Source organism: Macaca nemestrina, chromosome 2, assembly GCF_043159975.1.
Source record: "Macaca nemestrina isolate mMacNem1 chromosome 2, mMacNem.hap1, whole genome shotgun sequence".
Taxonomy (NCBI): domain Eukaryota; kingdom Metazoa; phylum Chordata; class Mammalia; order Primates; family Cercopithecidae; genus Macaca; species Macaca nemestrina.
In genome coordinates, this window is record NC_092126.1 from 60,252,984 (window position 1) to 60,276,571 (window position 23,588).

General features: G+C 37.7%; 1 protein-coding gene across 10 annotated transcripts in view; it reads right to left on the minus strand.

Annotated features, from left to right (window-relative positions):
- The window catches only part of LOC105488561 (ventricular zone expressed PH domain containing 1), a 274,214-nt gene that overhangs the window by 246,417 nt on the left and 4,209 nt on the right, over positions 1 to 23,588 (minus strand). For 3 of the 10 annotated variants that reach the window (XR_011619845.1, XR_011619842.1, XM_011752748.2), the window contains exons 1-2: positions 23,254 to 23,516; positions 19,061 to 19,355 (exon numbers count right to left, since the gene is read on the minus strand). The exons of 2 other annotated variants lie outside the window; for them this stretch is intronic. Coding sequence is in view for 2 of the 8 variants with exons in the window: in XM_011752748.2 (XP_011751050.1) it covers positions 19,061 to 19,198 (138 nt within the window). In the remaining 6 variants the exon portion in view is untranslated. Of the gene's footprint in view, positions 1 to 19,060; positions 19,356 to 23,253; positions 23,517 to 23,588 lie in introns of those variants that run through there. 5 more of the 10 variants (XR_011619846.1, XR_011619847.1, XR_011619844.1 and 2 more) reach the window with 3 other exon arrangements.

Consider the following 23,588-nt stretch of genomic DNA (forward strand, 5'->3'; position numbering starts at 1 on the left):
CTCTGGGTAAGAAGCATGGATCCACACATGGGATTGGACATAAAGTATAAACATCTTTTATGCTTATGGGAATATTCACTACACAAGAGGCACTAAAACACAAAGCAGAGGGAATGACTCAGCCAAATGACACCAACCAAGCCTCTGTCATCAGTTACTCCAGTGTGATCCAGTCAGCACATAAATGGAGTAGCCATGGCGAGGGATGGAGGCCAGGCATCACCCAGCACTGCCTTGATGTAAATCTGCCAGCAACAGAGGCCCCTGCTGAGTCCTCAGAATGGCACCATCCCTCAAGGAAACAAATCAATCACTTGGTGGCAAGTTACTTACATTAGACCTTTTCCACCCTAGAAGGGACATCAATCATATTGAGTGAAATTTACATGTAATCCAAGGTTGGGTTTGTTTTTTTCTGCCCACAGGGCTTAAGCCTGATTCACTATTTGAGAGATCACAGAATATTTGGTCTGCTGACATAGGATTCTACATAACACTGCATCAAACTAAATAACCATTTTATAGCAAAGGATGTACAGCAGTAGGCACATGATCGTGGGACTCACTGGTTCTATCACATACCATAACCTCTTCTGCCCCCACCCCAATACTACTAGACTGATAAATCAATGGAGGAGGCTTGCAAAGAAGCAACTCAACCTTATATCTTGTTGAGGATGAAACACCATCCTCCAAGGGGCAATACACATACTAAAACAGTGACCAGCGCATGGTACTGTATTCCTTGCAGGTAGCATGAGCCCAACAGTCCAGTCACCTCAGGTTCTTTGTGTCAAAGGACCAGCAGATTAAGAAAGGAGTTGCCAACCTGGCAGGAGTAATTTGCCATGATCATTAGAAGACAGTAGGCTGCTGTTACACAATGGGGATATCTCTTGGTACTCCCTTGCTTAATTTTGATGGTAAATGGACAGTGGAGCAGTCACATCCTGAGAAAGGAATGGAGTCCAGGAACTCATCTGAGTAACTCAACTAGGAAGCAACTTAGATCAACAGAGGTGCTAGCTGAAGATGAAGGAAATCCAGAATAGGTGGTAGAGGAAGGACATTGCATTTGCCTTTTTGTTATAGTTGCAAATAATTATCACATACTTAGTGGCTCAAGAATTTGTGTTGACAAATTAAAGTTCTGGAGGTTAGAAGTCAAAAATCAGTCTCACTGGACTAAAGTCAAGGTGTCAGCAGGGCTGGTGCCCGCTGGAGGCTGTGAGGACATTTTATTTTTTTAATCTGTTCTAGCTTCTAGAGGCCACCTGCATTCCTTGGCTCATGGTCCCTTCCTCCATCTTCAAAGCACATCACTTTAACCTCTGCTTTTATCATTCCCACTCCTTCTTCTACCTTTGACCTTGTTTACCCTCTTATAAGGACTCTTGATTACATTGGGCCCACCCATATAATCCAGGATCATCTCCCAATCTCAAGATTATTAATTATATTATATTTGAAAAGTTCCTTGCCCATGTAAGATTACATTCACAGGTTCTGGGGTTTAGGATAGGGACATATTTTGTGGGCCATTATTCAGCCTACCACAGAGATGATGTACACCAATTGCAGCCTTGATAAGAACTGGAGTAGTGGACACATGACTTGGGCACAAAGTATAAACATCTTTTTTATCCCATGTTAATGTCCATGAGAGCATTCATCACAAAAGAGGCAATAAAACACAAAGTAGAGAGAATGGCTCAGCTACATATGACATCAAGCCTCTGTCATCAGTCACTCTAGTGTGATCCAGTAGGCACGTAAATGGAATAGCTATGGTGAGGGATAGAAGCTATGCATCATTCAACACTGCCCTCATGTGAAATCTGCCAGCAACAGAAGCTAATGCTGGGCCTGAAGAATGGCACCATCCCTCAGGGAAACCAGTAAATCACAGACATGTTAGATCCTCTTACTAACTTTCTTATTATAAATTACCTCAGAACAAGAGATCAATCAGCTTATCAGAGAAGCTGTTTCCACATAGGATAAACTTACTATACAAAGCATACCACTTAGAACAGTGCTGGGGTAGACTATAGTGGAAAAGATGATACATTGCCCAAATCCCTGCTCCAGGACCTAGGTACTCATTCTCTCAGCTGTTGGTTTGGAGCCGAGCCTGCCTATAGAAATTTTCTGTGGTCAAAGGGAATGGCCTCATTCAACATTTTGCTCCTCCCAGTGGACAACCTGCATTCAATGACTAGTCCTCATGGAGATATAAAGGCCTGGTCCCTTGTGGTAGGATGACTCTGAAGGGTCATCCCAGTTCCAGAGGTCCCTGTGAGATTAGTTGAGGCTGTTTTATTTATTCACAGCTGCATTACAGTACAAAGTTTTCCTCTGCCCAATCCTGCTTCATCCACTCCCTAACAGGTATTGTTTCTCAGAGCACTCCCCTATAAATGTTCTGCATGGTAATCACCATTTCAGAGTCTGTTTTCCTGGGAACAGAGTTTATATAGATGACACTGAGAAGCATAGCAAACAACGTCCAAATAATAGTTTATTAATAAATGGCAATGAGATTTTTGTCTGAATGAAACAAGCCTCAATAAAAGTGGAAGGTGCAACTCAATGAAAAACATATGACAGGCATCTGTGTCTTGGTCATGAACACTAAGATTCAGTTTCCGTGCTAAGAGAGTAATGAATTATCATAGAATTTTGAAAGGGGCCTTTCGAACGAAGCCATTGTGTATAGGATCGTGTCAGTGACATTGTTGAACATAAGGCAAATATGCTATGATTTCTAACTAGAAAAGTTAAGCAGCTGTCCATAAAGATAAATTACTTCACATTGCTCATAATTGCAGCAAATATAGTAATATATCAGGCATAGATACATCAGTTATGAACTTTGATATTACTGTGAGCCTCTTAAAGCTATGAATTTCTTATTACACAGCACTTTACTACAAAGAGATTTTTCAACTTCAAAAATTTTATATATTCAAATTCTGTATATGGCATGAAGAAAAAATTCTCCAAAATGAGATTTCCTCCAAAAAGGGGGAAAACCTGAATAAACAGTTAACTGCTTCCTTTAACAAATATTCAAAAAGACAAAAAAAAAAATTTTAACCTGTTTTAGTGGTATAATCGAGTCATTTAAAGTTTTTTGGCAAAGGATCAGCTGTGCAATTAGGGTTTTTCTGACTTGCATTCCAGAAAATACCCTGTTCTTTTGCAATATATGTGTGTATGTGTTTATGTTTGGGCTGGACATTGGGTCAGTACCTGTGCATATTAAAATGAGCAACTTCTAAGGGCCAATCTACTTAATGTCAAACCCATCAAGCCAGATTTAGAGAGTCATTCTTACAGTGACCTAGTCATTGTCAATTTTAAAGTAATTTAGCCTAAAGTGGTGGGGTGTCAAATTGGAGAAGTAGGACAATGAAAAAGCTACAAATTGTGCTGCTCCAGGCTTGTTTATCAGGATGGTTCACTCTCACTCAACCACAGACACTACACCTCCACTTCATCATTCATTAACCTTTTAAGTCACTCTTACCTATGCTAAAAGCAGTCTTCAGGGAATAGCCCACTGGCAAAAGGGAGGGAATACCTGAAATACAGCATTTGGTGGTGGGAAGAATGAATTTGGCATGGGAATGGAAACTTGAAAGAGAACAATGGAGATGTCCTAAGGCAGAGGATGTGATCATTTCTCCCTCCCTTCCTTTAGAGGCAGCATAGCATAGTGGTTAAGAACATGGACTGCCTCAGAATGCCCATGCTAAGGGCTCCACTCTGCTTTTACTAGCTTACAATCTCAGGCAATCACTTATCTCTCTGTGCCTCTCTTTCCTAATTTTTAAAGTTAGAATATTGTTAATATCTGGCCCCTAGGATTGTTGCAAGTATTCAATGAGTTAATACATGGAAAGGATTTACAACAGTGCCTGGTGTGCAGTAAGTGCAGATAAATGTTAGCTATTATTTTTATTTCCCTTAAGGATACCATAACCCTAAAAGCCAACTTTGGGTTTATAACCTACAGTGAGTTACAAATTCTCTTTCTTTTCTTTTCTTTTCTTTTCTTCCTTTCTCTTTCTTTCTTTCTTTCTTTCTTTCTTTCTTTCTTTCTTTCTTTCTTTCTTTCTTTCTTTCTGTCTTTCTTTCTTCTTTTTCTCTTTCTTTCTAATAGATATCTTTATTGCACTTCCAGTGTTCTTCATTTTTTTTGGATGGATAAAAGTGTCTGAATGTATTATATTCCTTATCTCTGAAGAATTTCTTTCATTTCTTGTTGAGTAGCTCTGTTGTCAATGAATTCCTTGTTTTTATTTGTCTGGAAACGTATTTATCTCTCACTTTCTTTTTAAAATTTTTTTATAATTTCAACTTTTATTTTAGATTCAGAGTGTACATGAGCAGGTTTGTTACAAGGGTATATTTTATGACACTGAGGTTTGGGGGCATAAATGATCCTGTCACCCAGGTAGTGAGCATAGTACACAATAGGAAGATTTTCATTCCTTCCCTCCTTCCCTCCTTCTTCTTCGAGTCCCCAGTGTCTATTGTTCCCATCTTTATGTCTATGTGTACCAAATGCTTGGCTCCCACTTATAAGTGAAAAAAAAAGTGTGGTATTTAGTTTCTGTTTCTGCTTTAGTTCACTTAGGATAAATGGCCTCTAGCTGCATCCATGTTGCTGCAAAGGACATGACTTTGTTCTTTTTTATGGCTGTGTAGTATTCCACGGTGCATATGTACCATATTTTCTTTATCCAATCCACTGTTAATGACCACCTAGGTTGATTCCATGTCTTTGCTATTGTGAGTAGTGCTGCAATGAACATAAAAGTGCATATGTCTTTTTGGTAGAATAATTTATTTTCCTCTGAGTATATGCCCAGTAATGGAATTGCTGGGTCAAATGGTAGTTCTGAGTTCTTTGAGAAATCTTCACACTGGTTTCCACAGTGGCTAAACTAATTTACATTCCCACCAACTGGGTATAAGCTTTCCCTTTTCTCTGCATCTGCAGCCTCACCAACATCTGCTGTTTTTTGACTTTTTAACAAAAGTCATTCTAGCTGGTATGGGATAGTATTTCATTGTGATTTTGATTTGCATTTCTCTGATAATTGGTAAAGATGAGCACTTTTTCACGTTTGTTGGCTGCTTGTATGTCTTCTTTTGAAAAGGGTCTGTTCATGTCCTTTGCCCACTTTTTAATGGGACTAATTGTTTTTTGCATGTCAAATTGTTTAAGTTCTATACTGATTCTGGATATCAGAACTTTGTCAGATGCATAGTTCACGAATATTTTCTCCCATTCTCTAGGTTATCTGTTTACTTTGTTGATAGTTTCTTTTGCTGTGCAGAAAGAAGCTCATAGATTGGAAAAATCAGAATTGTTAAAATGGCCATATTGCCCAAAGCAGTCTATAGATTCAACACAATTCCTATCAAATTATCAACATCATTTTTCACAGAATTAGAGGAAACTATTCTAAAATTCATATGGAACCAAAAAAAAAAGCCCGAATAACCAAAGCAATCCTAAGCAAAAAGAACAAAGTTGGAGGCATCACATTACCTGACTTCAAACTATGTTATAAGGCTATAGTAACTAAAACAGCATGGTACTGCTACAGAAACAGAAGCTCTTTATCTTAATTAGGTCCCACTTGTCAATTTTTGTTTTTGTTGCAATTGTGGTTGAGGACTTAGTCATAAATTCTTTCCCAAGACCAATGTCCAGAATGGTGTTTCCTAGATTATCTTTGAGGATTCTTATAGTTTGAGATCTTACATTTAAATCTTTAATCCACCTTGAGTTAATCTTTGTATATGGTGATAGGTAGGAATTCAGTTTCATTCTTCTGCATATGGCTAGTCATTTATTGAATAGGGAGTCCTTTCCTCATTGCTCAGTTTTGTTGACTCTGTCAAAGATCAGATAGTCGTAGGTGTGCGGCTTTATTTCTGGGTTCTCCATTCTGTTCCATTGGTCTATGTGTCTGTTTTTATACCAGTACCATGTTGTCTTAGTTACTGTAGCCTTATAGTATAGTTTAAGTTCTGGTAATGTGATGCCTCCAGTTTTGTACATTTTGCTTAGGATTGCTTTGGGTATTTGGATTCTTTTTTGGTTATATATGAATTTTAGAATAGTTTTTTCTAACATTGTGAAAAATGATGTTGGTAGGTTTTTTGTTTGTTTGTTTGTTTGTTTGTTTTAAGACTGAGTCTCACTCTCTCACCCAGGCTGGAAGGCAGTGATGTGATCTCAACTCACTGTAACTTCTGCCTCCCAGTTTCAAGTGATTCTTGTGCCTCAGTCTCCTGAGTAGCTGGAACCACAGGCGTGTGCCACCACACCCAGTTAATTTTTTGTATTTTTAGTAGAGACAGGGTTTCACCATGTTGGCCAGGCTGGTCTCAAACTGGCCTCAAGTGATCCACCTGCCTTGGCCCCCCAAAGTGCTGGAATTATAGGTGTGAGTCACTCGCACCCAGCTGATGTTGATAGTTTGATAGGAATTGTGTTGAATCTATAGATTGCTTTGGGCGATATGGCTATTTTCATGATACCGATTCTTTCAATTCATGAGCATGGAATATTTCTCCATTTGTTTGTGTCACCTGTGATTTCTTTCAGTAGTGTTTTGTAGTTGTCCCTGCAGAGATCTTTTGGCTCCTTTGTTAGATGCATTCCTAGGTATTTTAGTTTCTTGCAGCTATTGTAAATGGGATTGTATTCTTGTTTTGGCTCTCATCTTGAATGTTACTAGTGTGTAGAAATGCTAATGCTTGTTGTACATTGAGCTTTGTATCCTAAAACTTTACTGAAGTTGTTTATCAGTTCTAGGACCCTTTTGGTGTGTCTGCAGTGTTTTATAGGTATAAATTATGATGTCAGGGAGGAGAGGTAATTGAATTTCTTCACAAACATTTTCTCGTGTGGTTGATATTTTTATACATTTATTCCACAACTACTTAATAATGTACGGCACAAGGACCACATAGTTATTACCCTCTTATAGTCATATTCTACATTGGCATCCATACTAATAATCCTGTATATTTTTATCCCTCTTTCCACTTTTAAAAGCATACACACACACACACACACACACACACACACACACACACACACAATGTGTATATAATGATATATTATGCCATTTATTCTATCACTTCAAGAATCTCCAAAGGCAAGATGTCACCACCACTAACAACAAGTGAGCTCAGAACTGACAATATTGCTGGGATTCCTAGCAGAAGCAAATATAAACTACATTGAAGGTACCACACTCAATCCAGACCACTCAGTACTTACACAAATAAAATCTTATTTATGCTGAACTTAAAAATTTAATATTACAAAACACCCAAGAAAATAAGCCAATATGAGCACATGTCAACAGATTAAACACAGAGCAGATTAGATATTTAAAAATTTCAGGTAATGAAATTATTGACCTCAAATTATTAAATTATATGTTCAAAATCAGTCAATGTATAAAGAATAATTATTTTTCTTTTTAAAGACCAAATCACTTTTTTAAAAACCAGAAATTTTGTTTTTTAAAAAGAACCCTCTAGAAATTAAAACCTCAGTAGATGGATGAAACAGTGGATGGATAGAGCTGAAGAAAAGACTTAATGGATTGGAAGATAGAGCTGAGAAAATAATATATCACATAGAGTTGGAAAATATAATAGATCAAGAAATACGGAAGACAAAATAGGATAGAATATGACAGATATGAGGGTGATGATTTTGTCTTTTTTTTTTTGTACTATTATGTTCTCAATGCCTAGAATATTGCTAGAAGAGAGTATGTACTCAATACATATTTGTTGGATGCACAACTGAGTGAATAAATATGATTTCCAAAAGGAAAGATCAGATGTAAAAGTTAATATTTGAGAAAAAGTTTAAGAACTTTACAAAATTGAAAAAAGACATAAAACCCTCAAACTCACAAAACACAATAAGGATTGAGTAGGAATATACAAATAAAACCACATCTAGACATGTAATAGTGAAACCATAGAATACCAAAGGCACAGGGAAAATATTAAATAGAGAGAAAAGTAGATTGAGTATAAAGAAATGGCAATTAAACTGACAACACATTTCATAACAGCAATAATAGAAACTACTGAGAAATGAAATGGCTGCCAAGCTAGAAATGCATATTCTGGTAATTATTCAAAATTAAGGGTAAAAATAAGGACTTTTTAAGAAAAACAAATATTTAGAGAGTATATCATTAACGCACCTTCACTGAAGGGCTTTCTTTTCCCCAAAGATGGGGTCTTGCTATGTTGCCCAGGCTGAAGTACAGTGGCTACTCAGAGATGCAATTATAGCATGCTGTAGCCTCAAAGTCCTGTCTCAAATGATCCTCTTACTTCAGCATGCTGAGTAACTGGGACTACAGGGACATGTCACTGCACTTGCTAAAGATACGTTTAAAGTGTATAGTTCAGAAAACAAGAACTTGGGTTCTGGAAAACAAACAAAAGAAAGTCAATAAAAAAATAAAGGTGAAAAAAGAAACAGGGAAATATTAGGCACTTTAAGCAAACATTGACTATATATTTTTTAAAAGCCTGTCATTTAAAAAGAATAGTTTCAAGGGTGTTACACAAGTAAATAAAAGTGCTGGTTAATAACATGTAAGATGGGCATTAAAGTATTCCAAGGTACTTCAAGGAATAGGAGGAGAATAGAGTTCCCGAATAACTTTAGACATAGTTACTGCAATTAATCAAATGTAAGATGGCATCAATGAGAAGATCTATGATTATTTCGTGTGTCATAAAGAGAAGAGACTGCCAGTTAAATTGTGAGGGGCATCATGCCTCCAAGAGAGTCCTATACAGGATATTAATTGAGCATACTAGACTCTCATTTCCTTGAAATTTCTTTCATCTATTCTAAGAGAACTGTCCATTTCTCCTGCCCTCAGTTGCATTACTTATTATAGTGTAATAGGTGATCTTTTACCAATATCTCAGTAACAAAAACTATAATCTTTTTTAGGTTCCATATAGTGCCCAGTTATTATTTTGCAAGAAAATGTGGAATTGCTGTCATTCCCCCAATGATTGGTTAACTAATATAAAACTTATATACCATGATGCTATCTCTGCACGCCTTTCTGCATACACAATAAGTTTCTGTTTCAGTGCCATATTATAGTCTAGTAGTTTTGAAAACATTTTAAATGGATATTTAACTCAAAATTGGTAGGAACAATAAGGTATCCAATTCAGTTAGAATGGTAACAATATGAAGAACAATATGACCAGTTCCTGCACATGGAGGCCATGACAACTATGTATGACTACCGCCTGGCCAACAGCAATTGGAAGATTGTCATCAATTATAAAACATACATTTATTTCAGAGATTTTAATATGGGAAAATGTCTATCTTAGAATTGATGAAATAGCATCAGTATATTTGCTAAAATGTTAAAGACAACTATATTAAAATAATAGAAATAGAATACATAATCATCAATCCACTAGCCCCAAGAGTGGCAGAAAATAAAGTGATAAAAACTCAGTCAATTAAAAATTTTCAGAAAAAATATAAAAATAAACATGATAAAGTCAGAAAATATAACACAAATAAAATGAAATACATCCAAATAGATAGCTTGTCATAGTAAGTGTGAGTTGACTAAATTTACCAATTAAAAGACAGATATTTTCTATTTGGATTATTGAAAAAATCTACTTATATAACATTTACAAATTACATTTAAGTCACAATGACATAGAAAGGTAAAAGTAAAAAGATAGAGAAAAAATAGATAACTTCTACTCCAAAGAAAACAGGCAAAACTTATTAGGAATAAAAATGCTCAGTATATACTAATGAAAAGAAAAGTTTTCCAAGAAAGAAATAACAATCTCTAACTTCTGCATCATAATAAAAAAGCCCCTACATGAATAAAGGCAAGCTTGACAAAATTACAAGGAGAAATTGGCAAACTCAAAATTATAATGGAAAATGTAAAACATATCTGTTAGTAACTGACAGTCCAAACAAATGGAAACTTACTAAGGATATACAAAATTTGAACAATATCATTAACAAGAGTTCCTTAATCAACATATTTAATATATAATAATATAGATATTCAGATATCCATTAATTAGAGAATACACATTCCTTTCAAGAACATATTAAACATTTAAAGAGGCAGCATAGACCAGGCACAGTGGCTTATGCCTGTAATCCCAGCACTTTGAGAGACTGAGGAGGATGGATCGTGAGATCAGGAGTTCAAGACAAGCCTGACCAACATGGTGAAATCCCATCTCTACTGAAAATACAAAAATTAGCCAGGTGTGGTGGTGGGCACCTGTAACCCAGCTACCAAGGAGGCTGAGGCAGGAGAATTGCTTCAACCCAGGAGGCGGAGGTTGAGTGCACCACTGCACTCGAAAGAGCAAGACTCTGACTCAAGGAAAAAAAAAAAAAAAAAAAAAGAGGCAGCATAGTTTGGTGGCTAAGAATAGTTTCTGAACTCACATTCTGGGCTTGATTTTTGTTTCTACTAGTTACTAGCTATACAACCTTGGTCAAGTTACATTATTAACCTTTTTATGCCTGTTTCCTCATCTATAAAATGGGAATACTATAAAACTAGTATACTTATCTCAAAAATCTACTGAAAGAAATAAATATATTAACATGTGGAAAGCTCTTAGAACAGTTTCTGCCACATAAGTATTAGCTATTATTATTTACACATATTAGCCATAAACTCTGTAACAAAGCAAGTCTCAACTACTTCGAAATAACTAGTATCATGCAGTTCACATTCTCTGACTACATGCAGTTAAGATTTAACTTAACAACAAAAAGATTGTAAGAATTCTTGGGGAAATTAAAACTAACTTCTAAATTACTTGTGAGTCAGAGGAAGTCACAATAAAACTAAGAAAATATTTAGAATTTACAATAAAAACATCTCTCAAAACTCGTAGAATGATGCTAAATGTTACTTAGCAAGAAATTTATGGTCTTACATGCTTATATTGGAAAATAAGAAAGTTAAAATAATCAATAACCTAATTATATGATTGAGGAGACTAAAAAAAAGAACAGCAGAATAAAGCCATAGAAAGTACAAAAAGTAAAGTAGTAAAGACTTAAAAAGAAATTAATGACATTTTGAAATGATCCTATACAGATGATCAATAAATCAAAACTTTGAAAAGTAGAAGACAAAGCTTTGAAAATATTGATAAGATATCAATGAATACAGATGCTGCCAAAAAAATAATAATTCAAACAATTTGATACTAATAAATTTGAAAACTCAGATAAAATATAAAATTGCTCAGAAAATATACTTTACCAAAAGTGACTGAAGCAACATTCCTAATTTTCCTCAAAGAGGTTGAATCAGTAGCTTAAAAATCTATTAAAATACACAAATTTATAGTGCCAGAGAGTTTTACAGTATTCTATGAAATCTTTGAGGATTAGGTCACAATATTACAAAACTCTTGCAGATAACAGAAAATGTGGAAACATTTCTGAACTCATTTTATGAAACTACTGTGTATAACTTGATATCAAAGCCAAGTAAAGACAGTGGAAAAAGGGCAATTAAAGTCCAATCTCATATAGATACATAGTTCTAAAACTACTTTAAAAATAGCAAACCAAATTTTAAAATGTATTAAAATAAACAACAAATTTTATTTTGCTCCAGGAATGCAATAATGGTTCTATATTTGAAAAATCTATTACTGTAATTCACCACATTAACAGATTAAAGGGGAAAATAGGATTATCTCAAGAGGATAGAAAAATCAGTTGATAAAATTAAACAATTCTTAGAAAAACAGGAATAAATGGAACCTCCTTAATCTGATAAAGAGCATTAACCAAAAGCCTGGAGCAAACATTTTGCTTACACTGAAAAGTCAGAAAACTCTCTTCAAATAAAAAGAGAGAAGGATAACTCATTCTAGTCAATCTAGTTCTGGAGAGCTAGTCAGGATGTGAGACAAAGAAATCAAATAACAGAATAAGGATTGGAAAGGAAGAAACAAAACCATAATTATTTTAAAGTGGTGACTTATGCATAAAAAAATCAAGGAAGGTGCTTCTTCCATTTAAAACATATTTTTTCTTGATTCTCTCCTCTCTCCCCATCCCATTCTTTCTAAATACCAGCCCATTTCTTTGATCTTTATGGGAAAATGCCCAGGGTTGTCACTGCTCATTTTCTTCCTTTCTTCTCTTCCCACCATCTTGAACTAACTCCAATCTGGCTTTCAGTCTGACCCATCCAGTGACAACTGCTCTTGTCAAGTCATAATGACCTTCATGTGTCTGAACCTCAGGCAATTCTCAGTCTTGACCAATCAGTGACAAATCTCACTTGACTAATCAGTGGCATTTGACATCACTCTGTCCTTGGAACAGTTTATTCACCTGGCATTCAGGACACCATTATCTTCTGACTTTCTTCTTTTTTTTTTTTTTACTGGATATTTCTTCTCAGTTTGTTTTCCTAGTCCTTCGTCATCTCCTTAACTTTTAAGTACTGGACTCACTCTCTGGACTTTTTACTTTCTGTCTGCACTCACTCCCTTGGTGATCTCGCTCAGTCTCAAGGCTGACAAGTTCCAAAATTATAATTGCCAGCCCAGACCTCTCTCCTGCTCCAGACTCATACATACAATACTTGCACATCTCTACTCAGAATTCTGACAGCTCAGACTTTACGCATGTAAAGTGAAACTTGTGATTCTTCCTACACTCCCTTCCCCTCACCCTCCCTCTCCAAATTCCTTCCTTCCTTGGTCGTCTTCATCTTACTTATTGACAGTTTTATTATGCTAGTTTTTCAGGCCAAAAATCTTCAGTTTGTTCTTTCTCTCTCTCTCTCTCTCCCCCGCCACCCCTCTCTCTCTTCATCACATGCACATACTTCAGCAAATCCTGTTGGTCCTATCTTCAAAATACATCTAGGATCATCTGAACACTTCTCACCACCACTATTGCTCCATGATGGTCAGAATCTCTGCTGCTTCTTATCTGAATTATTTCAGTAGCCACTTAACTGGCCTTTCTGATTTCACTCTTGCCTTTCCACAGACTGTTCCCAAAACAGGAATAGAAAAATCAGACCATGTTACTTCTGCTCAGAACTCTCCAGTGGCTGCCCAAGACTCCAACAATCCAGCCTCCACTTCTCTCCTAACCTCATCTCGGTTTCCCCATTGTTCCCTTCACTACAGCCACACTGACCTCAGAAACTCCAGTCTACAACCCTAGGACCTTTGTACTTAATGGTTCCTCTGCCTGAAATGATTTTCTCCAGATACCCACAAGTATTGCTCTCTCATCTCCTTCAAGTTTTGCTTCAATGTCAGCTTTTGTCTCAGTATGGACTACCTTGTCCACCCTATTTAAAATTTCAAGCCTCCAATACCCTGTCACTGCCCTCTGCTTTAATTTTCTACATAGCACTTCCTTATCTTCTAATACACTACGTATCTTCCTTATTTGTTTATTTTCTGTCTTACTCGATTAAATGGATGATGTCAGAGGGCTTTTTTTTTTTTGTCTTTTTTGATGACTCTTATATCCTAACATCCAGCACAGTGTCTGAAACGTAGTAGACAGCTAATAAATATTTGTTGAATAAACTGGAAAATGTATATAGACAAATTATTAGGATTAGTAGGAGAATTGAGTTTGATGAACATAAGATCACTATACAAGAATCACTTATGTTGTAATCAACTGAAAATATAATTGGAAAATATAATTTTAAAAAAGAATGTTATTCATATTCTCAGAAAAAAATATAAAACACTTATACATTTAACAAAAGATGTAAAATATTCTTAACATTCATAGGAAAAATATCATAAAACCTCTCTGAACAACATTTAAAAACATATAAAGGGATAGAAATACAGTGTCTATAAATATAAAGACAGTACATAATGATGTTAATTTTCTTCAAATTAATCTATAGATAAAATCACACCCAATTAAGATACTGATAGAATTATTCAGAAAACAGGAGAAGCTTAATATAAAATTATTAAAGAACAGAAACCAACAAAGCAATGTTAAAGAAGTTTGGGAATACTGTCCTACCAGATATCAAGACTTATTACAAGGTAAGAGATAAGTTGTGTATCAGAGTGAGATATGCAACCTGTGTAGGTGACAAAGGACTAATACAAGAATATACAAAATACTCCAGTTTATAAAATAAGATTTTAAAACTACAAAAGAAAAAAGAAAAAAAAAACATAAACAGATACTTCACTGGAAGTAAAGTGGTAGGCACTTCCTTCAGAGGAAAACAAATGGCAAATAGCAAATAAGCATATGAAAAAGTGGTCAACCTCGGTAATAATGAGAGGAATGTATGTTTAAACAATTACATGCTGCTTCACTTAGATTAAAAAAAAAAACTTTTAAAATCTGATAAAAAACAAGCACTGGTGAGGATATAAAACAACTGGAACTTTCAGACACTGATGTCGGGTGTGTAAAGTGGCACATCCACGTTGGAAAGCAATTTGTTGGTATAATCATAAAGTTGCAAAGACACAAAACCCTAAAACCTGTTGTTTCACTTTTAATTGTGTACTTCAGAAATACTTGGCAATTACAAGTATTTAGAACTTTAGAAATAATTGGCCAAAATTTCCAATTACAAGGATGTTTACTGTAGCACTGTTTAAATAATAAATGTAGACTAAAAAAAGAATGGACACATTGTAGCACATTTTTATAAGGGAATACTCTGCCTCAGCAAAAATAAATGAGTTGAAACTACATGCACCAATATAGACAAATCTCAAAAATGTAATTTGAGCCCTATGACAACATTTATATAAAGTTTAAAAATACGAAATATTATGCTATAATTCACTTTGGAACCATGGATATGTAGCAAAAACAAAAACAAAAAGCAAACATGCATAGCTAAATACCACAAGCAGGATATTGGTTACCTTGGGAAGCATGATGGAGGAGAATTAGATTAAAAACAGATATGCAGGGATTTTCAATTGTACCTAACATGTTAAAGTGGGTGATTCTGTGTGCCTGGTGTGTTTCATTGTTAAAAGAAAAATAAAGAGTACTGGAAGGTGGATGGATCAGTTGGGCACGAGGTGAACACCAAGGGAAAGGTGGGAGAAGTGGATGAGACAATCTCATTTGGAGTAGCCTGGGAGGAAAGCCAAGTTCGTACAAGTGATTATTAGGTAAAAGTGGTCTAGAAAGGACTTAAAATGAAAAGACAAAACTTAAAGGTATGTTTGGGAACTTGGAGAGGATATTGAGTTGAGGAGTCACATTTTCAAAGTGAAACATACGGGCAAAGTATTTCATAGCAGTATTTTGTAGTAACTGGTAGAAAAAGAGGACATGCACTGGAGAGTGAAATCTAGTAAGGTTTAATTATTTTGTGAGTGGCTCTGGGGGAAGGATTGGAGGCTTGTTTGCCACATTTTTGGATTCCACAGAGCTGAAAGTGATAAGTAATATATTTGACAGAATCATGATGTTTAAAAGGCATATTCTGGAATGAGGGCTTAAAGACAATAATTTTTTTTGCATTGTTTAAAATGTGGCAGAATACACTTTAAAAAATTTAAACTTCTGTAATTACAAGTCTTGATTCAACCGGAATGCCTTAGCACATCACAAGATAAATGTGGACAACTGATTTTTTAAAAACACAGAATATTTGACTAGTATTAGTAGTTGTTCTAAGCAACTGGTCTGAGCATTGGGCAACGATAAGTTACAATAATAAATTAGGACTATTCCAAAGGCGGGTAACCAGAATGTTAAGAGTGTAGGCAATACTTGGGAGCTTCAATGAAGCCTTCTCTAACAAGGTAGAAACAAGATTGTCCTTTGAGGATTAAACCAATAAAGTCCACTCGTATGACTGGGATTAGCCAGTACAGGCCTAAACCAAGACATTACTTTTTCATAGGTGACTTTGCAAGTGAGTTAGATGTAATCTCAGGGAGGAAGAGCTGGAATGTGATTGCAATGGAGGAGGAAGAAATCTAATCAATAAAAGTATTTCTTATCCAAAGAAAGACTGAGTAAACAGACTTGAGGAGAACAGCATGAAACACACAAGAATTCTGATCTGTATGAGTTATAATTTTCATTGTAAATCAATACATCGTGTTCTAATTTATATTTCCAAGTCTTGTGTTTGGATAGCATGATTTGGATAGCATTTCTCAGGCACCAACAAAATTGAGTTTTCCAGATCTGACAATTGAGGGCTACAACATGAGGTGGTGTAACCTTTCCCTGACACAGGCTCCTTCTTTTTCATGGAAAAACCCAAAAACACTAAGATGTTTAAGCCAGAGGTGAAGCCTGGTGCTTATCTTCAAAAGGTTTAAAGTTTTTCTTGTAGAAATGGAGGGTAGACTCTTTTGATTGTTGGGGGCAGAGACCAGAACAGAGACAACAGTTAGAAAGTACAAAGTAAGATTTCATCTGGCTAAGCAGAGGAACATGTTAACCATTTGAACTCCCAACAATGAAACAGCTATCTCTTTGTCAGGTTCTTTGATCATAAGCAACAGAAAAAGTCTGAATAAGTACAGCAAATAATAATAATAATAGCAATAATAATAAGATAAGAGGTGGCCCACATATTTGAAGGAGAAAGTGAAGGACCAGGCCTTAAAAGGAGCAGTGATCAAGGTAGCTACAATGATGGAGGGGGAGGAAGTAAAGTATTGTTTCTTTAGGGCACCGTCCTCATGATAAATCACCCTCTGCTGATATCTTTCTTAAAATTACTGGGGAAAAACTTCTGATTTTCAAGCTTGGGCCATGTGTCTCACCTCTTCTCTCCCCCACCCCTGATAGGGAAGGGTAGTGGGCACTCATGGTAGGTAACCTTGATGGAGACGCCATCAAGGCTTCATGCAATGGAAAGGGACAATTTACCAAAGGGAACTGAGGAGCAGGTAACAATATTAGAAACCCAGCATATTCTCATCACTGCAAGTGCAGGAGAAGCCACCTATTTTTCAGCAATCTTCTGTGCTGGAAGTTGGAAAAGGCAATTTAGAAGATCCCTTCCTGTTCTACATTTCTGAAGAGAAACTGAGAAGTGGAATTGATTACTGAGATCCAAGGTCATTAGGAAAGGCCTAGAGAGGAATAGCTGGGGCTGGATCTGAGAGATGGGACACAGCTAACAGGGAAGTAAGCCATAGAGCAGGCATGGTGGTTCCATGTGCTAATCAGAAAAGGAAGATAAGGAGCTGCTGGCATTGGTAACATCAAACTTGATATATATAAATTAGAAGCTACCATTTTTCTTCTGCTCCATGAAGGGGTTACAGATATAAAAATGGAAGAAGTCAGATGTGGTAAAAGTTAGTAGATGAAGAAGACACAACAACTCCTGGCTCTCCAGAACTCCTGATAGAGTGAGATGCTATTTGGACAGCTTAAGGAATGGACGATGATCCTAATGACAAGGGACCTGCCAGCCTTAATAGTTAACCAGTGGAGCTATATAATAGAACTGAGTCACCAGTCCTAAAATTCTGAATTTGATGTCTGTGAAACAAGCAATTATGGAAACAAAAGAAATAATGATGGAAACAAAACAAATAACTGGCCACTAGTGACCTCTAGTGGAAGTAGGCTTTAGGGAACCTATGTGATCTTTGATTTCTGTTTTGTTTTGCTTTCCTATTAAGAAGATGAAAACCCAGTGTAATTTTCAGCCAATTTATTTGCAGAGGACTGTGAAAAAACGGGCTTCTGAAAACAGGACAAAAATCTTACCCGGAAAATGAAAATGTACCAGGAATATGTTGTGCTTTGAGTCAAACTAAGTTGATTAATGTTCTGGAAAAGATGTGGATGAGTAATTGCCATCAAAGACGTTACCTGAGAAAAAGAAGAGTTTTTTGAGCAGTGACTTCATTGGTCACTGGGGGGGAGTTTGGGATGTTAATGGCAGCCAGCAAGAGAAAATAGGCTTGAAGAGGAGGCTGCATAGGTTGCCAGTATACCTTTCAAATATATCTTCTTTGTAACATGGAAGAGCGCTGTTGTTTCTGAAATACACACACATTTGCCAGTTCAGTATTGTATGGCTTGAGCCCCACCACTTTCCTCTTCCCAATGGGTGTCTGTGCCAAGAGCTGGCAAACACTGCTGAGCTGGGAGGATGTGGGTGGATGCCTGGTGGCCCTAGGCCTTTGAAGTGGGACCAGTCTCGTGGAGGGTCCAAGTATAATCAAGACGGTCAACATGAAAGCACACTGGGCACTCCACATCCATCCCCTTTGGGAAGTGCTTTCAGAATTCATAATCTTGACATTGAAGAGAAGCAAAGGAATGCAAGGATTGATGGGAGGTTTTACATCTGTCTGATCACACTGGGGACTAATAATGGGTGGGTGGAATTAAATGGCGGGTCCAGGGAGCAGGGGTGTGGGTGGGTAGAAAAAGAAGCAAGAGAAAGATAAAAAATAGAGACAATACAGAAGTAAACAGAATCAGCGTTATCAAGCCCTGGGCAACTGTCACTTCTGGCAGCCGAGCGATTGTTGTCCTTGTCTCATATTACCTGCGTGGCAGGAAGTGTCATCCTGCCTTCTTTCATTATTCAGCCTCCCCCACACACCCTGCTCTTGTTTACCGATGCTATTGTGCTGCTCTGCAGGTCTGCTTTTCCCTGGATTTGCTCCCTCTCCTCTCAGTGTCATTTCAAGGAAATAAAAATAGCCCCTAAATAATATTTTTGTGAGAATTCCACCCTGGTCTGCAATTTTCAGAATTCTGGTCTTTGTGAGTGGGCAAAAGACAATCTAACTGCCCCCGCTAAGCCATGACTTCCCTACTGTTATTTCTTAGATGCCAACAAAACCACAGAGCAGAGTTAAGAAAGACCCATATTAGTGGTATTTCCTCTTTCCCCTGCAAAGATTCTTCTGCCAGGATATGTACAAATCTCTAGCTCTAGGATAGGCCATTTCAGAGATGTAGTCTGTAAACCAGTTTACTTACTGAGGATGAGCTAATTATCTTAATTTGCTCCAAAGCTTCTGTCAGGCTGTCTTCAATCTCAGAGTCATCTAAGGAGAAGAGGTCCCCAGCTCGTGAAAGATCTTTTTGTCCCAAAACCAGTCTGAACAGTTGATGCATGGTGAGGAGGAGTTTGATCAGTTGACTTTCTACAGACCCAGAGCCATGTGTTTCAGGTATCAGAGGTCAGTAAGACAAAAACATGTAGCAGGAGGTATACTTCTTATTCCATGAAAGATCATTTTTCTCCAGACTTTGAGGTCTTCATTGACACTCTCTGCAAGGGAAACAAATGACACAATATAGCCCCTGGCAGAATGGCATAAGCTCAGAATGTGAACTCGGTGTCCAGCGGAGAGAGAGAAAAAAGAAACTTGGAAACATGTGCCTGGAGTAATAGATCCCGGCTTAATGATCTTTAAATGAGCTCTTTCTTTGTTTTCGTCTCAAAAAGTCTTGTCAAAAATTACTAGGTTTCTCCAGAATTTAATTCAAACTTTAAAAGTCAACATGAGCCCCACACTTTTCTCCTTTCTATATCCTTCTCTCCTCTCCATGTCACAAGGACAAACAATAATCATGCCTAACCCTTGCCAGATTTTCCTCAAACAGATTCTCATGGGAATCAAACAGAAAGGGAGAACAAAAGGAAAAGAGGGAGCATAGGAAACATCTCCTAGACCCACTTCCTAGAACACTTTCTTCCAGAACCTGGACACAGAAACCAGTGCTTACCCTCTTGGTTGGGCTGCCTTGCTATGCTAGCAGGAGAAGTTCCCCCCTCTGTCAGTCAAAAAGGTGTCCTCAGTACTTACCCTACTCCTACGTACTCTATAATCAAGTAGTAATAAAATAAAGGATGCTGCTTAGGAGAATGGCATTAGATAAATCTCTACTGAACATGAAGATGAACTTGAACACTTAAATGAACATGATAGCCTTGCCATGAAGGCTAAAAGGAGGGCTTTGAGATCAGGCAACCCTCCCTCTATTCCAGTTGAAATAATAAAGTCCCACTATATTTTTCACCTAATTAACAGTCTATAGAGAGGAGACCAAAGGCACAAATTAGACATCTGATTATTCTCATCAGCTCCCTTCTGGGCCTAATAAAATCACAGACCATTTGCACTGGTAGAGACCTTAGTAATCATTTAATGGCCAGGTTTAATGACTTCCCCAAGGCCCCATAATAGCTGTGGCAAGGATAGTCTCCTGATTTCAGTCCAGTGCGCTTCCCTCACAGTTTACAGTAGAGGGGAATCACCTCATACATGTGGGTAACTTACAAATGCAGCCACATGCTTAGTGAGAGCCAAGAGTGAGTTATTTAATATAAGCAATAGGCAATTCTGCCTAGCATTTTACTCTGAATGTGTTTGTCAGAAAGAGTGTGAAAAGGGAGAGGAGAATCTGTTGTTCCCTTGGGTAGTCTCAGCCCTCTCCTGTGAGCTATTGTTTGAGAGCACCTCTTTGTGTTGAATGCAAGTTTAAAGACACATACTCTTCACACAACATGGCCTCTAAATACAAGCCAAATCTTTAATTAGACACTCAACTAAATAAGCTACCTGTAGTATTCTAAGTGGTACAATTCATGAGTCATAGGGATTTTAAGGAAAATACTGCCTATATGCAATTTTTGTACTATCTACCAGCTTTTGAAAAATGAAGCCTGATACTTACATGCCTTTATCTATGTACCAGGCATAAACACTTTGTAAATATTAACTCATCTAATCCTCATAACTATATGAAGATATATCATCCCCACTTTGTAGGTGAGCAACCTGAGGTAGTTAAATAACTGCTAAAGTCATGCAGCTACCAAGCTGGAGAGCTGGAATTTGAATTCAGAGACCCCAGTAGTGCTAGACTCCAAGTTCATAACCATTATGAAATATTGACTCCATGTAAGATGTGAAGCTACTGTAAGGAGTAAAGGTCCTCAGAGCATTATTAATATTTAGTGATGAAGGTGTGAGCAGGGTTATTAAGCAATGAAATAAATTCCTGTCCCCTTCTACACTGCTCCTGGATCCTTGCCCATTCTATGCCCTGGGATTTAGAGCAACCAGAGAGCAAGAGAGTCACAAGGAGAAGATGCTTAGAGGAAGAGCAAAGGAGAGTGGTAAGCTTTCAGAGGCAGGTGGAGCACAGAGTGAGGTACTGCAAAGTAGTTTGCACCCTGGGAAATGTGGAAGAGTGAATCACAATATCTCTAAGAAAAATCGGCACAGTGTTTTCCTACATTTTTCTCTTAACACATTTTCCTCCCAGGCTCAGATATTTACAGTGACAAGAGTCTCAATAAAATAATATTCAGGAAAACTGGATGGAAATGACTTCACCTGACCTGTCAGTTTGTTGGACATGTGGCACTCCATGAAGTACATTCAGCTGCCCCAGTCATAGATGCTCAGGAGCTCCAAGAAGGAGCAGAAATACGAGCTGGTACAGAGGAGCACCCCCAGGCTTTTCCTGGGCTCTTTCTGCACACTTCACATTTACGTGACACCTGGTGTGGAGTCCCACATTCATGCTTCCAACTTCAGCTGTTACTCTGGAGGGCCCATCGCATGCAAAACATTGCTTTGGGCCCTAAACAGAAACATCAAGTTGTTTAACACACAGCCATACAGGAAAGCTTACACAAACCTAGGGGTGGAGTGGGGAGAGGTGGAACTTGCATATTATTTTACAAAGGGCTCCTTTGCACATTTTCAACAGTGATCTTCAAAACACCTTCTACAATATGGGAGTGACCAAGAAAAATCTCCTGGATAACACAAAAAGAAGTTTGGGGAAGTACAAGGGAGAGAGAAGTCACTTCCAGGGGAAGATGATAATGAATAGCTTCATGGAGGAAATGGCATTTGAGAAGCACCTTTAGGATAACTAAGATTTTTACAGATTTCATTCAATGCACTTGTGCTGAGTTCATACTAAGTCATCTGCTCATCTAGGAACCGAGGGTCAAGTCCCAGCTCAGCTACTCTGTGATTATGGGACCGTTAGTTCATGTTTTTTTTTTCCCTTTCTTGAGCCTTGGTTTTCTTATTTGCAAAATGGGGCTAATAAACACCTCGTCTGTTTCATCAGGGTGTTTTGAGGGTCACAGGTGATAATGCGTAATGGAGTCCTTTATAAAATAATGGCACAACTGACATTTGGTGGGTGTTTGCCATGTGTCAGGTACTTATCTCAGTGCTTCCCACATACTGAGCCACTTAATTCTTATGACAATTCCATGCAATAAAAACTGATGTTTAGAGAGGAAAGTAACCACCAGCCTTCAAGAGGCACTTGAAGAGTAAGTTGCCAAGTTAGGATTGAAGGCAGCTGGTCTCCCAGGATAGTTGTATTCATGACTGTGTGAGATAATTATTATTGAGCTGCCTCTCTTCCCATCAGCTCTCATTCAGTGAGTACCTCCACATGCTGCACATCCCTTCCTAGATAAGGACTGGCAAGGCACTTTATTTATTTTTCAGCAGCTCTCATTAATATTTTGCTCAGTGTCTGGCTTCTCCTGCTGGTCTTTTTGCAATAGCAGGGAAGGTCAGAGCCAGATCAAATTCTACCTCATGTTCTGAGAAACTCCCTACCCTTATGAATGTCATAGTCCTGTGGCCTGTGTGCATGTGTACATATACATGCATCATATACACACAAGCACACCATATACACACATGCACATATGTGCACATACGCAAATACTTTCTACACATCAACCTTTTTACTAGACACTAGACGCTTCTCTTAGTTCTCCCATCAACTCTGCAGGTAGATATTACCACCTAAGAGGAAACAGGACCAGTGAGGTTAAGTATTATGCCCAAGGTTACACACACAGCCAATATTCACATTCAGGTAGGCCAGACTCCAAAATTTCATACTTTGTGAATGATTTTAAAAACTGGTTTATACAATTTTTACTGCCTTTAATTTGCTTCCTTCATAATTTCTTTCCCTAATCTTTAAGGGGTTCTAATCTGAGGCCCACCTTCTCCTTCTTTAGTTTTTTGTTTTTTTGTTTGTTTGTTTTTTAACAGGTATTTGCTGGCGAATCAGCTTTCTGTAAGGAGAAACAGAAACCACAAAAACAGAAATGACGGCCCCAAACACGGCACATTTCAGAGAATCACAGCTGTCCCGCGCAAACTCGACTTTACCTGCGTGCTACTCCTCAAAGGCGCCCTTGCAGTTACTTAGCTGCATGGTTTGAGGCTGGGCGGGAGATTCAGGCAGGCTCCGAGGGCACAGCGAGTGGAATCCGCTCAGCTCAGTGAACCTGAAGTTGTTCATTGCGGAGCCGGTGCCGGGTGGAAGAATTCAAGGAATGCAGCCTGATGCCACCGGCAGCCCCAGAGACCGGTCAGGTGACAGGCTGCACCTCACCCAGCGGAGTTACCTCCCAGTGCAATGCTCTGTTTCCTTGGGTGAAACACAAAGCCTGCCCCAGTAAAGGAGAGTTGTTTTTAACAGAGAAAACAGAACTCCCTGTGTT